General features: G+C 45.2%; 1 protein-coding gene across 1 annotated transcript; it reads left to right on the forward strand.

Moving 5' to 3' along the window:
- Positions 1-12,011: 12,011 nt before the first annotated feature.
- Positions 12,012-15,518, forward strand: LOC114603773 (C-type lectin domain family 4 member F-like). The gene is made up of 4 exons (XM_028742956.2): positions 12,012-12,159; positions 12,748-12,908; positions 14,258-14,361; positions 15,353-15,518. Exons 1-4 carry the CDS (start codon positions 12,063-12,065, stop codon positions 15,516-15,518), a joined length of 528 nt encoding a protein of 175 aa, XP_028598789.2. The 5' UTR covers positions 12,012-12,062.
- The last annotated feature ends 261 nt before the right edge of the window (positions 15,519-15,779 follow it).

A 15,779-nucleotide genomic window follows, 5' to 3' on the forward strand; every position in this document is an offset into this window, starting at 1 on the left:
GTGCTTTCGAACTGCTAGGTTGGCAGGCGCTGGGACCGAGCAGCGGGAGCGCACCCTGCCGTGGGGATTCGAACCGCCGACCTTTCGATCGGCAAGTCCTAGGCGCTGAGGCTTTTACCCACAGCGCCACCCGCGTCCCTAACAAGGCTAGAGAGGCTAGCAAATAGAAGGCTGGAGAGCCTCTTTCTGTTCTTCCCTTGAGAGATTTGCATTTGGGCCGACCTGCCCATATTTCCAAACTATTGATTGTATACCGCTTTGACTTCACTGTGCAGCCCGATGATTACAAGGTTTAACATCTGTACATGCGTTTGCCGCAGAAGGCAACACTTTACATTTGCTATGGGTTTTTTTTTTAAATTCAAAAAAAGTTTGTAAATAAGTAAATAAACCCCAGATGGGCAAAAGTGAACCTGATGGTAAATCTTTCCCTCGGTGAGTCATCTTCACACTCAGTTTTTTTGGTTTAATTTCTTCTTGTCATTCAAGCTATGGCACCTAAACCGAAAGCAAAACCGAAAGCAAAAGCCCCTCCAAAGAAAAAAGCACCCGCACCAGGATCGCCATCGCCACCGCCACCGCCACGAAAACCTATCATTCTTCTCATGAATGAAACCCGTGTGAAAGTTGTGTGGACTGTCATCACTATCGCTATAATAACCTTAATCGGCGTGGCAATCGGGATGGGTGTTTCCTGTAAGTTCAGCTCTCCCTGATCATGCACCCCCCTGAACCATCCAGAATAAATTGTCCTACTTGGGTTCTCCTGCTGAAGGGGGACTAGATTCTCATTGCAGGGTTTGGGGCTCGATGACCCTTCCATAGCTGTCAACGTTTCCCTTTTTTAAAGGGAAATTCCCTTATTCTGAATAGGATTCCTCGCAAGAAAAGGGAAAAGTTGACAGCTATGGAACCTTTGGGTCCTTTCCAACTCTATAGTCACTATGAGTATATAGGCCAGACTGTTACCTAGGGCTGGGCGATATCTGGTTTCCAACATTGTGATACTGTATATCACTAGCTAAGCATTTCGATATACCAATATATCACAATGTCTGAAATAAAGATGGAGCATTGGCTGGCTTCATGGTTTCCCTGACATTGTGATTTTTGCATAGCACACACGTCATGGTTCGCGATATATGTTAGGACCGTCCTACCCTCGTGTAGAACCCTGGCAGAGACTGGCATGCCTGACTGGCATGTTCTCTCCCTCCTGGTCGATCGTTCAGAAGCTTCAAAAGCTTTCTTCAGCCTGAACATCACAGCGACTGATACACACTCAGCACACTTAGGGATCCGCAGAGTATTCACAGTTTCCGTAACAGACCTCAGTAGCACAGCATTTTGGCTAATCTACATTTATTTACATATAATACACTCGGAGCATTCTGACTTAGTTCCTTCCTCTTTCTCATCAGACAGCAAAGAGAGGAAGGACAAAGGACCACTTCACGGAACACAGTAACATTAACATCCTGTCTCCGTCACTTCCCACACTGTGGAATGAAAACATACACCGTCATGTGATAGATTACAATCCCATGACTGCAAACACGGAGCAAGAATCCTAACAAGGTCAAAAATTATGAAACCTATATCACAATATGGACTTCAAACTGGTTTTGGATAGTGTATCAATATATCTCCCAGCCCTAGTGAGCAAGGGAGCACAGGGTTGGGCCTGAAGGCCACCCCACATCTAGAATGCATCTGTTGGCTGTGCCCTTGGTGAATATGAGAAGGGACGGTTGGCAGGGTCCCTGGTCATGTGGCCAGAAGAGCTGGGCGTTCTTCATGCACAAGGGATGAGGCTTTCCCAAGTGGCCCCCTCAAGCCCTTTGCACTCTGAGGGGTTCAAACCCAAGTCCCCACTGCTGGCCTCTACAGCTGATGTTGCATGGAGAGAGTTGCCATATGTCTGGAATTTCCTGGATATAGCCGGCAAAACTAAAGGTGATTTGAGATTTTGCAAACAAAACACACCAACCTTTTGTATCCAGATTTCCACTTTTTGAAATATGGCAACCTTATGCATGGATCAACAGCAGATGAGAGCCATGGAGCCATCGCTTTGCAGACTTCAGTGCTAAACAGGTGGACATGGGGAGGGGACAGGGGCAGTGAGAGTCACAACCCCTGGAGGGGGTGAGTGGCAGACAATGTTTTCCTTCAAGCTGTAGAACTCCTTCACACATGCAATGCACCAAGAAAACTTCATTTAAGACCTCGTGCTGGTTTTAAAACCCAACCAGTAATACAAATATTCTTTGTTGGGTCTAGTGATGGGGGAGAAACTCACTCCAAGTAACATTTGACACTGAATCTATCTGCACCAACATACAGCCGCTCTCAGAAATTAGCATATCTCTGAATTTTTCGATGCCAGCGTTTATGAAAATGTATAGAACACAGGAAATGTGCATAAAAATGAATGTCGCATTTAAAAGTCAGTGTAGGAGAAATTTGTAAGATATTAGGAGAAAAAATGTGTGTGCATTACTCAAAACAGCATACACAAATGTGCTTATTAGGAGCAATTTACAGGAGAATGCTGACGAATTTTCATGAGTCTTTAAAAATAATAATAATAATTGCAAAATGTGTCAGAGAGATGGAGCGTTGCATTTAAGATTAGAAAAATGGAGAGTATTGAAATGAAGATGATGTAAATATAATAATAATAATAATAATAATAATAATAATAATAATAATAATAATAATTGTACTCCTCACATCTGACTGGGTTGCCCCAGCCACTTTGGGCAGGGCAAGGGGTCCTCAGCAGGGTATTCTCCTTTGCCTCCTAGAAGTGAAAAGTCGTTTGTAGGCTCCTAGGTATCAAATGAAGCAGACTGGGGCAGAAATTGGGCACCTGCAAATCTTAGCACTCATCCTTGTCTTTATAACTTTAGATCGCAAGCTGAAAAATGCACCTAAAGATCCTCGCACAGACCCATTGATCACGCTAAGGAGCACAATTGCTACCTCACTAAACAGTCCTAAGATCAATTCCGAAAATGGTAAGTGGAAAAGCAAGGATAGTTTGTTCCTGACTGGGTTTTAAAAGGGGATGGGGGCTGCTTCCATTCCACTGAAGCAAATATGAAGGACTGCCTTGAAGGCATCGCAGATAAGACACAGATGTAGACGTTTGGTCAGGCTTTACGGAAAATGTCACCACTTCTGTGTACCACAGGTATGCAAGTAACTTGCAACTTACACGCATTTAACTTGCAAGATTTCAAATTTATGTGCTGGGTGGCCAGGCAGTTGAAATTACATGAATTGAATGCATGTAAGGCTTAAAAAGGGATGCGGGTGGCACTGTGGGTTAAAGCCTCAGCGCCTAGGCCTTGCCGATCGAAAGGTCGGCGGTTCGAATCCCCGCGGCGGGGTGCGCTCCCGTCGCTCGGTCCCAGCGCCTGCCAACCTAGCAGTTTGAAAGCACCCTTGGGTGCAAGTAGATAAATAGGGACCGCTTACCAGCGGGAAGGTAAACGGCGTTCCGTGTGCTGCGCTGGCTCGCCAGATGCAGCTTGTCACGCTGGCCACGTGACCCGGAAGTGTCTGCGGACAGCGCTGGCTCCCAGCCTATAGAGTGAGATGAGCGCACAACCCTAGAGTCTGGCAAGACTGGCCCGTACGGGCAGGGGTACCTTTACCTTTACGGCTTAAAAACTCTTTTTGCACTGAGTTTTCCTGGCACAAGAATAGCTTTTAACCTCTTTACTTTGCTTACTGGGCTCTGGGCATCTTCTCCCATGTGCTCTAGAGTCTCTTTTGAGATCTCTCATGGCCCTGTTGGGATACTGCCAGGGAGATAACGTCCATCTGAGCCCCCAAGCCGGCTGCCGGACATTCATCTGCCTCTGTAGTCACGCAGTCACGCAGTATCATTTAGCGACACGAAGCCTTAGAATCCACATTCCTAGGCTAGTGCACACTCTTTCAGCAGAATCCACACAGCAAAAGATGCACAGCAGGAGAGCATATTTATAGTTTATTCAACGTTGGTCAGAACAAAGGAAAGACATGTCCATCTGCTTCAGCGTTCAAACACAGACAGGCAAAACCGAAAGGAATAGCAAACATAAACATCCTGTAACAGGAAATACGCAGACTCTGTGACTCATAGCCTGCTCCCTCTTAAGGTGGAACGGAAATATCCTAACATCCTCCCCCTTTCCGTGTAACCTGTAGTACCTGTGGTTCAACCCAATTGCAACCTCTGTACGTAAACCTTAAGTTGTTCTCTGTTAACAACCTTAGACAACAGATCAGCAGGAATTTCATTTCCTGCCATGTAGGACACCCAAATCAGTCCTTTTTGAATACACTCTCTTGCACGATGTAGCTTAATCTGCAAGTACTTGGTTCTCTGCTTGCAACTCTCCGAGTTCAGCAAAGCCAAACAAGATCTATTGTCTTGGTACACTTGTATAGGACATTTCACAGAAACCCCGATGTCCTTAAACAGTTGCATCAACCATTCACAATCCATGAGTGAAAATGACAGAGCATTGAGTTCTGCTTCACAGGAACTTAGGCTCACTGTCGTCTGCTTCCTGCACAACCAGTCAAACAGGCAGTGGTTGTACATGTAGCATACTCCAGAAGTGCTTGTACCATCCGTGGTGTCACTTCCAAAACTTGCATCTGCAAAGATTTCAAGACCTCCAGTCTTCTGACTGGTGAACCTCAGCCTGTAGTGCATAGTCCCTTTCAAATACCGGGCTATGCGCTTCAGAGCTTTCCAATCCTGAACAGTAGGATTGTTAGCATGTCTGCTAAGCAGGTTAGTGCTTACAGCTATATCAGGTCTTGAGCATCTAGCAATGAAATTCAACTTGCCTAGAATGCATCTGTACAGCGTAGTGTCAGAAAACGCTTCAGCAGTACTATCTACCTGGTAACCTGTTACCATCGGTGTGTCTGCTGGGTTTGCATCAACCAAATTCAACCTGGTTAATACATCAGCAATTTTCTGTGTTTGGTGTACCAGAAAATTACCTGCTTGGTCCCTCTCCACCTGCAGAGAAAGATAGTTGGATACCTCACCAAGATCCTTCATGTCAAAGTGCTCCTTCAGCTGAGCTAGGGTGCTTTGATAGAAAGCCTGATTCTTCCAAAACATCAGAAGATCATCAACAAAACATAAACAATACAGTTTGTTTTGCCCCTCCTCCTTGACAAACACACATGGATCAGCTTTGCCCTGGTGAAAACCTAGAGAAAGCAACGTTTCAGTGAGTTTTGTGTTCCAACACCTAGCTCTCTGCTTGAGACCATATAAGGATTTCCGCAGTTTACAGACCATTCCCTTCTGTATCTGCATCCCGTCAGGTGGAAGCATAAACAGCTCCTCGTTCAAAATCCCGTACAAAAAAGCTGTATTAATGTAATGATGGGAAACATGCAGTTTCTCCTCCGCAGCGATCTTGAGCATCAGCCGAATGCTCTCATATTTGACGGTGGGCGAGTAAGTCTCGTGGTAATCCTGTCCTGGTACCTGTGAAAAACCTCTGGCAACCAATCTGGCTTTGTGTCTGACAACCTTGCCATTCTGGTCTGTCTTGGCCTTGAAGACCCATTTGCTGCCAACCAGTCTCATTCCTGGGACTACCGGTACCAGTTCCCAAGTTTGGTTCCTGTTCAAGGAATCAACTTCAGCCTTCATGGCATTAAGCCAAGGCTCAGCATCTTTAGAGGTTAACTCCTGAACCTCTTTGAAGCTTGAAGGTTCCCACACCTTCTCTGAGCTACTAAGAACAGCAGTTGCCGTCTTAGCAAACTCATCAGCAAATCTCTTTGGAGGTCTGCCTTTGGTCACCCTTTCAGACCTGCGAACCAGACGCACGTCTTCTGGACTCATCTCCTCTTTCTTAGGAGAAAAATGACCAATGGTGAACAGTGGTTCTTCCAGTTCATTGTCAGACGCATCAGATGGTCTGACTGAGGCTTTTGCGCTCTTGTAGTCTGCTGTGTCATCACTGTCACTGACACCAGCAGCAGCGCCGCCCACTGAACTGGAATCCGAACTCTGATCATCATCATCATCATCATCATCATCATCATTTTCCTCAGCTTTCTCAGCATCATCTGCCTTTTTCTCATCACCTTCATCTTCCTCTGGGTAACTCTGGAAAATTCCCACATTTTCCCCCCACTTAGGATTGTACTCAACACTCCTTGTGAACTTAATGGACTTAGAGTCAGTCATCCATACCCTGTATGCACCTTTTTCGTACCCCATGAACAAACCATGTGCCCCACGCTTCCCAAGCTTGTTGCTCTGCGGGGAGTGTGCCCACATGTCAGAACCGAAGATTCTCAGGTGCTTGACGTTCGGTTGTTTACCAAACATCTTCTCATACGGAGTACAACCAATAGGTGATGACAGTCTGCGATTATAGGTATAAACTACCGTCGACAGAGCTTCCCCCCAAAACTTATCAGGGAGGTTGGCATCATGCAACAAGGTTTTCATTCCTTGCAGCAACGTTTGATTTGCTCGCTCCGCAAGCCCATTCATCCATGGCGATCTAGGCGTTGTCAAGTCATGCTGGATTCCCTTCTCAGTCAGGAAAGCTTCAAACTGCTGAGAAGTGAACTCCCCGCCGCGATCGGTAAACAGACAGCCGATACATTTACCGTGAGCATTCTCCAGCCAAGCACAGAATGCTTTGAACCTAGGAAACGCTTGCGATTTCTGCTCGAGCATAAACACATGAATGTACCTAGAAAAAGAATCAATTAGAACCATGAAGTACCTTGCTCCTCCCAAAGAGGGCGCAAGAGGACCAACCAGGTCTGCATGAACTAGCTGGTAGAGTTTGGAAGCCTGCCTGCTAGACTCCTTGCCTTTTGGAGCAACCTTCACCTTGTTCTCTGCACAAGATACACATTTCATGTGAAATTTACAGGGTTTGATGTTCAAACCTTCAACCAATCCTGGCATCTTGGCCAGCGCCTGCCAAGACATGTGACAAAATCTTCGATGTGCATCGTGAATGCATCCTGCATGAAGAACCTTGTTAGTTTGTGCAACACAACAAGAATCAGCATTAGACACAACAGCATTGTCATCATAAGTTATACAGAATAAACCATCTATAAACTTTGCATGCAAAATGTCCTCTTTGCCTTTCCTGATGACACAGACGTTCCTCTTGAAGGAAATCTCAAAACCACGCCCAGTCAGCTGTGGGACGCTAAGCAAATTGTCCGCAGCTCCAGGAACATACAGTACATTACTGATGGTTGTATGCAAACTTGCAAGTTTCACAGTCCCTTCTCCTGCAATTTGCAACGTCCTACCATCAGCCAGGTGGATCTCTCCTTCTTGAGGCTTGAAGGAAATAAAGAGATGGCGGTCCTTCGCAAGATGGCGCCTGGCGCCTGAGTCCACAACAAATCTGGCCTTTGGAGCAGTCTTTGCAGCAAGCAAAACCTTGTTTTCCACCGGCGTGGGCTTTTGCAGCTTGCCCCCTGCTCCTGGCCATGAGACTTGCCTTTAGCCTTTGGTGAAGCAATGCCAGCTAACAAAGCCTTGTTTTCCACTGGCGTGGGCTCTTCACCCCCCTTCTGCTTCGGGCCATCTGCAGGCATCTGTCTTTGTTTACCTCTGGCCTTCCGGCCTCTGCAAAGACGATGACCTTGGTTCCCACGAGAAACAGAGCTCTCAGCTGCCGACTCCTTGGCTCCCCCTGGAGGCTGGAATGCTGCCTGGGATGACATCACAGTCTGCTCCCCCTGCAGCTTGCAACCGGTGCCCTCAGCATCCCTGCATTCACTCGCATTCTGGGAAACAGCCAGGACCTCCGATGCAGTCAAACTCTGGGCATTCAAACTCTGAGCTGGGATGACTGGCATGTGGGCTATCTTCAAAGCATTCCACATCTTACGTGCAGTCACGTTGCCAGCTAACGTTTTTATTTCCTCCAGAGAGACGGATAGGACTATTATGTCCATGGCCCTCGAATTCTGGGCCTCCCATTTCCCTGTCAGAGGGACTGGAGGGGCTTCAGACACGGTATGCCACACTCCGAACTGACGCAGCAGACTCTCACACCATTTTGCCCAGGTCTCATAATTGTGCTGATTTAACTTTGGGCACTCAGTGGCCTCTGAAGCTTGGAAAAACTCCATCTCAGGTCTTTCCTTGAGCCCGAGTCTTTATGCCTTCAAAGACTCCTTATCGTGGCAGCTCATTAATCACGATGCCTTTTGGCTTGGCTCCCAGGCCAATTAAGCCTTGCCGGACATCAAAAGCTATTGCCGGGGCCCACAGAAAAGCCTCTGCTTTCGCTGCTTTCGCTTTTCCAACATACCTTAGCAGTCTGACGCAGTTGTCTTACTCTCCTGTAAGTGCCGTGAATCTGGGCCCGAAACCTTGTTGTTGGGATACTGCCAGGGAGATAACGTCCATCTGAGCCCCCAAGCCGGCTGCCGGACATTCATCTGCCTCTGTAGTCACGCAGTCACGCAGTATCATTTAGCGACACGAAGCCTTAGAATCCACATTCCTAGGCTAGTGCACACTCTTTCAGCAGAATCCACACAGCAAAAGATGCACAGCAGGAGAGCATATTTATAGTTTATTCAACGTTGGTCAGAACAAAGGAAAGACATGTCCATCTGCTTCAGCGTTCAAACACAGACAGGCAAAACCGAAAGGAATAGCAAACATAAACATCCTGTAACAGGAAATACGCAGACTCTGTGACTCATAGCCTGCTCCCTCTTAAGGTGGAACGGAAATATCCTAACAATGAGAGCCTCCAGAGACAGCAGGAGAGGCTTCTAGAGCCTGATAAGCAAAGTGAAGAGCCTAAGAGTTATCCATCTTGTGTGTGTTCACAGGGAGTAAGGTCCACAATGTGGGAATGTTCAGGGATGCAGGAGAGGATATATTGTTTGAGTATAGCCTTTCCAACTTGTGTTAACAAGTTCACAGTTTAGCAGAGTAACATTCCCCTTTTTAAACTTGCAGCGGATGCGTTTGCTCAGGCTTGCTAAAGCCTCTATAATAACTGTTCCGGTATTTCCCCCTTATTGCCTCATAAAAGATAAGACACAACACAGTCTTCTATAAAAGTATAAAAAGAGTTTACTCACATTCTGTTCACAATGGGATCCCAGAAGGCAGACTTAGCTTAGAAAAGTAAGCTAAACTATCTCACAAGGAGACAGTCCCTTTGTCCTCTCTTGGCTGGAGGCCAAGAGAGCATCTTTGGCTAAGCAGATGTTGCTTCTTCGATGCATGTAGTCAAAGAGAGAGAGATGGCTGCCCTGCCCTGTGCTTTTGTCGTTAGCTGCGCAGGTGAGGCCACGCCCACCTCTAGTCACATGCAGAGGAAGGCTGGGCTGGGTGGGTTCTGTTATATCTATATCTATATATCTATACCTATACCTATACCTATACCTATACCTATACCTATACCTATACCTATATCTATATCTATATCTATATCTATATCTATACAGTGGTGCCTTGCAAGACGAAATTAATTCGTTCCGCGAGTTTTTTCGTCTAGTGAATTTTTCGTCTTGCGAATCACGGTTTCCCATAGGAATGCATTGAAAATCAATTAATGCGTTCCTATGGTCAAAAAAAAGTCCAAACAAAGCCAAATTTGGTACAACAAGAGTTTATTAAGTGCTCTTTAAAGTCACACATACTGTAAAGAGCATTTCAAAAATTGAAGGAACAATAAATTAAGTTTCTAAACATGACAGAAAAACATTTAAAAATCAACAAAGTGTACAGTACATTTTCTAAGACTCTGGGGGACAACTCGAAGAAGGTTCCTCTTCCACTCTTTGCTTCTTGCTGAAGAACCTGTCCATGGTCTGCTGCTTCATCCGCCTTTTCAGCACCTCCCTGAAAGGCGACATGACCCTCGTATCAAAAGTGTTCACAAGGTCATGTGCCACGTACTTGTCAGGGTGGTGCCGCTGTGCAAAAGCCTGCACATCCTTCCACTTCAGGCAAATGTCCCTCAGTTCTTTGGAGGACAGTGGTTCCTCAGTTGCTTCCTCCTCTTCCAGCGAGGCCTGCTCCTGCGCAGCCTCTGCCTGCAGTTCGACCAGCTCCTGGGTGGTCAGCTCGTGGTCGTGCCCCTCCACCAGCTCGCAGACGTCCTCCTCCGTGACCTCCAGGCCCATGGTCCTCCCCAAGGCAACAATGTCCTGCACCACTGTTGACTCTGGTGCATCAGAGTCACTTGGTGCCACACAGTCCGGCCACAGGCTGCGCCAAGCACAATTCAAATTTCTCTGGCTGATCCCGTTCCAGGCCGTGGTGATCATCTTCAAGCAGGTGACGATGTCGAAGTGGTCCTTCCAGAATTCCCGCAGGGTGATGGTGGTGCAATCAGTCACCTCGAAGCATCGCCTGAAAAGCTCCCCCAGCCCCTCCCCAACTGTTGCAAACCCCTCCCCAACTGTTCCCCCAGCCCCTCCCCAACTGTTGCAAACCCCTCCCCAACTGTTCCCCCAGTCACCCAGCACACAGAAATTCAAATCCAGAATTTTTAAAAAAAAACAGCAGAGTGGCCCAATGATCACAGAAAATCATAAAAATGCAGAAAAAAACCACACAAGCCTCCAGATTCTTGCAAACCCCTCCCCAACTGTTCCCCCAGCCACCCAGCACACAGAAATTCAAATCCAGAATTTTTTTCGTCTTGCGAAGCAGCTCGAAATTCATCTTGCGAAGCAGCTCGAAAAACGGAAAACCCTTTTGTCTAGTGAGTTTTTCGTCTTGCGAGGCATTCGTCTTGCGGGGCACCACTGTATCTATATCTATATCTATATCTATATCTATATCTATATCTATATCTATATCTATATCTATAATCATCTATCTTTTTAAATATATATATATTTATTAATTTTTAAACATATAAGTTCCAACAATCATTTAAGGTAACTTCTTATACAATGTTTTAGACTTCCGTCAACAACCTCTGATGATTTTCCGTTCTTTATCACTTATTCTCCATTTCTTAATTTCTCTTTTACTTTTAATTGTCCTTAACTAATAATTCTTTTCAAAGCCTTCCTTGCAATATTTCACAAAGTCCTCCTTGCAGAACTTCTTGCAGTCCTACTAGTGTAATCTGTTTATCACAATTGCTTTTCAAATAATTCAAATATTTACTCCAGTCCTCTAAGAATCTCTGATCCCACAGGTTTCGAATCCTTCCTGTTAATTTATCTAATTCTGCATAGCCCATTAATTTCATTTGCCATTCTTCTTTCATCGGTAATTCTTCTTGCTTACATTTTAATATAATATTCTATCATCTATCTATCTATCTATCTATCTATCTATCTATCTATCTATCTATCATCTATCTATCTATCTATCATCTATCATCTATCATCTATCTCTATCTATCTATCTATCTATCTATCTATCTATCTACCTACCTATCTATCTATCATCTATCTATCTATCTATCTATCTATCTATCTATCTATCATCTATCTATCTCTATCTATCATCTATCTATCTATCTATCTATCTATCTATCTATCTATCTATCTATATCATCTATCATCTATCTATCTATCTATCAATCATCTATCTATCATCTATCTATCATCTATCTATATCTATCTATCTATCATCTATCTATCTATCTATATCTATCATCTATCTATCTATCTATCTATCTATCTATCTATCTATCTATCTATCATCTATCTAATCTATCTATCTATCTATCTATCTATCTATCTATCTATCTATCATCTATCTCTATCATCTATCTATCTATCTATCTATCTATCTATCTATCTATCTATCTATCTATCATCTATCTATCTATCATCTATCTATCTATCTATCTATCTATCTATCTATCTATCTATCATCTATCTATCTATCTATCTATCTATCTATCTATCTATCTATATCTATCTATCATCTATCTAGTTTTGTTCTCACACCAGACTTCCCTGGTTGTAAGGCTAAGATATAAATACTTAACTATAACAAGCAAATGTGTCTGTGGTGGTGAAGGTGAAGAAGAAACCTTCTAACTGTGGGAATGCTTATAGCCATGCAGGTAGCAGAAGAAGTGAAGACATTGCCAGACCTTTTAGAAGAGGCTGAAAAGGCCTACAAGAAACGGAAACAGAAGTACCGTAAGTAGCTGCATGCCTGAACTCAGCACTTTTTGAGAATGCAAGGGCGATCAAATGGCAAGAGGCGCATGCTTAAATTGCAAAAAGGACATCCCCCCCCCCCGGCTGGCAGGCACAAAGATTAGAGGCCACTTTGGTTGAATGCCAGATGTGGCACAGAGAGGAAGCTATGAAACACATCTGTTGGCTCTTGCGCAAACAGATTGCGCAAACAGGCAGAAGCGCTCCACCTCACTGTGGAGCAGAGCTCTAGATTTTAAGCATGTGCTGAAGTGATCGGTTGGTGTTCCCGGGCTCACAGAAAATGGGGAAATATGAATTCAGTTCTAATGGGACCCAGAAGTGGGTTCTGCAGCAATTCCCAATATTTCTTATATTTGGGGTCCCTCCCTTCCCATAAGGAGCTCAGAGCAGTGTGGATTGGATTATCCAATTTATCGGCACAAGAACCCTTGGAGGTAGGCTAAGCTGCAAGAATTACCCCACGTCACCCATTGTTCCTCAGGGACGAGCAGGGGGGTGGGGTTGAATTCAACTATGTACAGAAGAGAATACATTACCCTCTTCTTCCTACTTATTTCTTCTTAGAATCCTTCTTCCTTAAAGGTGGGAAGTCTTCTGGTAGGTGGGATGCTTTCGGGAGGAATCTCTACTACATTTCAAAAGGAAAAAAGAGCTGGTATGATGCTGAGAATTTCTGCGAGTCCAGAGATGCCCACTTGGCCTCCATCCTGACGGATGAAGAACAGGTTATAGACATCTGCTTCTCTTTTTTCTGTTCTCGCATGCAAATATTGTACGATTTCTTGCCTGCTTCCTATCCACACATCCCAGCTGGATAGCTCGGTTGGTTAGAGTGTGGTGCTAATAACACCAAGGTTGCAGGTTTGATTCCTGTAAGGGACAGCTGCTTATTCCTTCATTGCAGGGGGTGGGCAAGAAAATCCACATCCACATCGAGTATCTTCCAACTTGATGATTTTGCTACTATTCTGCCTTTGTAGCATCAATGCAATGGCTTGAAAATTCTGTCCCAAATAGTCCCGGGCCTCCATGAAAGCTTACAAGAGGCTCCTCAATTAAGTTAGAAATGACAGGCAGGCTTCACTGAAAGGCATTTGTCCCTCCACGTCTGACCTTTCTGGAACAGGAGAACATGGTTCTTTGGCACAATCCCATTGCACATGCAGCGATGGTGAAGCCCAGTAGGCAATGGTAGAATCTCAATGTAAATTCATTATAGAACACAGCCCAGAATATTTTGCAACCTGCAGAGGCTCCATTACAGTTGTGTAAGCAGTTTCTTGGCTCAGAACCTGGGGCAGAGAATTTTTTAAAATGAAAATTGTTTATGTGGGTTACACTGAACCTGTTGCAGATATCAATGCTGTGCAGTTTGAAGCGACTGGAAGCATAAGAACTGAGGCCTTTGGCAATGAAGCCTTGTCCAGGCCCATAAAAATATTATTCAAAGTTTTACTGGCAGAACTCTTCAAAAACAGAACACAAGCATCAAAGATACAATCAAAATATCTCTACATTGTCTTGTGCTGTCCAGCACAGGCTCAACATCTTAGAAAAGGTGACATGATCCAAGCAGACCGAGAAGCAGAGGTCTGTTTCTCCCCACAGCCTGCATTCCAGCCTCCATTGGCTTTAGGCTGCTTACTCTCCCTTCAGGAGAACTTCATTTGCAGCCTCATTCCATAGAGTTTAGGAGACAAAGGAAGCTTTCAAGATGGCGAATTTGCAACCCAACACCTCTCACATGATCTAAGGTTACAACACTCACATGTTAGCTACCAGAGAACAACGATCAGTTAATTCTCAACTCAGCAAGAGCTCAGAGTGCTCTTGTTGGCTTTAATACAGCCCCATGTTAAACATTTCAGCAATATACCTTTAGCCATTCTTCATCTCTGCGACAATTAAACCAATTATACTGCACAGAACCTAACTTTTCTTACCACACATTTAGGGCTACGTTGGCAAATCTGTGAAGGCTTACCGACATGTGCAACCCTAGGCAGGCTGTTGTCTCTTTCTTGCCTCAATGACCTGACACAATGTCGAGTGAGGTTGTTCCTTCTTTCTACAGAACTTTGTCACTTCCCTGCTCAGTGACCCCACTTGGATTGGCCTTACAGATGAAACGGAGGAAGGCAAATGGGAATGGACAGATGGCTCCCGATTTAAAAAAGAGTAAGTCTGAAATAGGCGGCGTCGAGGAATTGTTCCCAAATGCTAGAGGAGAAGTCAAGTCATCTTGCAGAATTTGCTACAGCATTTCACACAGGAGTGTTTCCTGTGTCACGGACATTCCTGGACCAGGGTGTGTGTATATGTGGAGGCAGGAGGCACATAATGGAGTAAACCCCTGAACACCTCCTTTCCATGTTCTAAGATATGCACTGTATTATGGTCTTCAGATGGTTCTTTCCCAGGTCTAGACGAGCACACTTAACTTGCCTGCAAATGTCCCACACTATTCAGAATCTTAAAAGGTAAAGGTAAAGGGACCCCTCACCATTAGGTCCAGTCGTGGCTGACTCAGGGGTTGCGGTGCTCATCTTGCTTTACTGGCCGAGGGAGCCGGCGTACAGCTTCCGGGTCATGTGGCCAGCATGACAAAGCCGCTTCTGGTGAACCAGAGCAGCGCATGGAAATGCCGTTTACCTTCCCGCCAGAGTGGTACCTATTTGTCTACTTGCACTTGGGTGTGCTTTCGAACTGCTAGGTTGGCAGGAGCTGGGACCGAGCAACGGGAGCTCACCCCATCACGGGGATTCAAACCGCCGACCTTCTGATCGGCAAGCTCTAGGCTCTGTGGTTTAACCCACAGCGCCACCCACGTCCCTATTCAGAATCTTGCAAGGGTCCAAATACAGTCTGATACAGCCTCTCCTCTTCCTGGGAAAAGGAGACACCCATCCCATAGTTATTTTGAGGTGTGGTTAAGTTTCTGTGTTACACTTCCCAACTTGCAGGGATTTCTTTTTTATAATAATAATAATAATAATAATAATGATGATGATGATGATGTTGGGGAGCATCTAAAAATGTGGCCCTCCTGCCTCCCACAATCCAAGGGGGCTGCATCCCATTCTCACCCCACAGGTCTCAGCATGCCTTGCTTCCTCCTCATTGGTAGACCCAGCCTATCTTTCCTGTTTAATGGGAAGTCTTTCCGCAGGTATTGGTCTCACAATGAGCCTCCCCACAGACAGCAAAACAGAGAAATAGAGGAGGACTGTGTCTCCATCGTGCCTGCGAGTAACAAATATAACTGGAACGATGCCTACTGTCATGAACAGCGCAGATGGGTTTGCAAGGAAAACCTGGATATCGAAGAACTGTAAAGTTGGGGGAACCAATGCTTGTGTGAAGACAGAATGCTTTGCATTTCACCATCCAACCCCATGGAAAGCCTTCAGAGCTACAGAATAAACATAAAGCACCACTCCTTTAGCTGCCTGAAACCAAGAGAGGTTAGAGTGTGCTTTGTTATTATCTGTTGGCTGTGGTGATCTGTTTCTCAGGTGATGGGTACCTGGAAACTGGTGCCTACTGGACCTTGCAGGGCTGCTAGCAAGTCACAGAGCATGACCAGTTGTTCTGGT

The sequence above is a fragment of the Podarcis muralis genome, chromosome 9, assembly GCF_964188315.1.
Source record: "Podarcis muralis chromosome 9, rPodMur119.hap1.1, whole genome shotgun sequence".
Lineage (NCBI taxonomy): Eukaryota > Metazoa > Chordata > Lepidosauria > Squamata > Lacertidae > Podarcis > Podarcis muralis.